Source organism: Salvelinus fontinalis, chromosome 16 (assembly GCF_029448725.1).
Source record: "Salvelinus fontinalis isolate EN_2023a chromosome 16, ASM2944872v1, whole genome shotgun sequence".
NCBI classification, from domain to species: Eukaryota; Metazoa; Chordata; class Actinopteri; order Salmoniformes; family Salmonidae; genus Salvelinus; species Salvelinus fontinalis.
In genome coordinates this window covers 53,071,509-53,073,396 of record NC_074680.1, presented here as the reverse complement: position 1 = coordinate 53,073,396, position 1,888 = coordinate 53,071,509, and the positions used below count along the sequence as shown (strand labels likewise).

The 1,888-nt window shown below is 41.9% G+C and overlaps 1 protein-coding gene across 1 annotated transcript in view; it reads right to left on the bottom strand.

Moving 5' to 3' along the window:
* Positions 1 to 269: 269 nt before the first annotated feature.
* Positions 270 to 1,888, bottom strand: part of LOC129813339 (twisted gastrulation protein homolog 1-A-like) — a gene marked incomplete in the record, with an annotated part of 49,482 nt that continues 47,863 nt past the window's right edge. The window contains 1 exon segment of the mRNA XM_055865705.1: positions 270 to 842. Coding sequence (XP_055721680.1) covers positions 661 to 842 — 182 coding nt within the window.

Genomic DNA, 1,888 nt, shown 5'->3' with positions numbered 1-1,888 from the left:
TTTGGTACCCTTCCCCAGATCTGTGCCTCAACACAATCCTGTCTCGGAGCTCTACGGACAATTCCTTCGACCTCATGGCTTGGTTTTTGCTCTGACATGCACTGTCAACTGTGGGACCTTATATAGACAGGTGTGTGCCTTTCCAAATCATGTCCAATCAATTGAATTTACCACAGGTGGACTCCAGTCAAGTTGTAAAAACATTTCAAGGTTGATCAATGGAAACAGGAATCACCTGAGCTCAATTTTGAGTCTCATAGCAAAGGTTCTGAATACTTATGTCAATAAAGTATTTTTATTTAATTATTTTGCAAAAATGTATAACAACCTGTTTTTCGCTTTGTCATTATGGGGTATTGTGATGTCATTATGGGGTATTGTGTGTAGAATGATGGGAGGAAAAAATGATTTAATTAATTTTAGAATAAGGCTGTAACGTAACAAAATGTGGAAAAAGTGAAGGGGTCTGAATACTTTCCGAAGGCACTGTATGGTGTAAATTCGTTCATATATTAATAAAATATTTATTGGGGTTACTAATGGGGTGTGCTAGGCTATTGTTGAGGAGGCTTCCGCATCATCTAGCCCCTCTCTCGAGCCGCCCATGGGTTTGGTCCGTATATCTGGTGCCAGTCTCCACCACCATGGAGCCGTCAGTCTTCAGAACAAACAGTTCATGCACTTAACAGCCTTGCTGCCGTAGTCCAGACACTCCGGGCCGATGCACTGACAACAGGCGTTGTGAAACCAGCGGTACTTCGACCCTCCCATCGACTCACAGTATAGTTTACACTGGCGGATGGATACGCAGCCGTCAAAGTAGACCACCGTACACATGTTATCTGGGGGGAGAAGGGATACAGAGAGAAAATAGGGCACAAGTCAGTTATTTTAGTAACTGCATGTTTAACACAGAACTAGTTTTCCAGTAATCCCATGTAGACATATTTAAAGCCGTTCCAGTAATCCCATGTAGACATATTTAAAGCCGTTCCAGTAATCCCATGTAGACACATTTAAAGCCGTTCCAGTAATCCCATGTAGACATATTTAAAGCCGTTCCAGTAATCCCATGTAGACATATTAAAGCCGTTCCAGTAATCCCATGTAGACACATTTAAAGCCGTTCCAGTAATCCCATGTAGACATATTTAAAGCCGTAGTTAGTAGCTACCTGCAAAAAGCAGTTATATTTAACCCTCAATGTTTTCATTACTGAGGACAATGGGTGTTCTGGGGTATATCACAAATGGAACCCACTCTGGTGTGTGTGTGTGTGTGTGTGTGTGTGTGTGTGTGTGTGTGTGTGTGTGTGTGTGTGTGTATATATATATATATATATCTCAGTTGCAGAGAGAGAGAGAAAATATACACTTTCAATTATCCCAGGCAGTCCAAACCAGTCAGAAAAGGAGGAGTAGAGAGAGAAGGTTACCATCACCACAGACTGAACACACCATCCTCTCTGCTGTATCAGACATGGTGTTTGTTCTATAGTGGGACATGTAGTGGAAACTAACAGCTCTTCTCTTCTCTCAGCTGTATCAGACATGGTGTTTGTTCTATAGTGGGACATGTAGTGGAAACTAACAGCTCTTCTCTTCTCTCTGCTGTATCAGACATGGTGTTTGTTCTATAGTGGGACATGTAGTGGAAACTAGCAGCTCTTCTCTTCTCTCAGCTGTATCAGACATGGTGTTTGTTCTATAGTGGGACATGTAGTGGAAACTAACAGCTCTTCTATGTAGCCGTCCTGTGTTTTACTAGCACAGTTACTATCGTGGTCTAAACAGATAGTTGTACGTTGACATGTCTCTGCTTGGATCTACCACTGAAAGGAATACCAGCTGTCTCTGTTATGTCATTCTATTCTAGTCATATGGTTCTA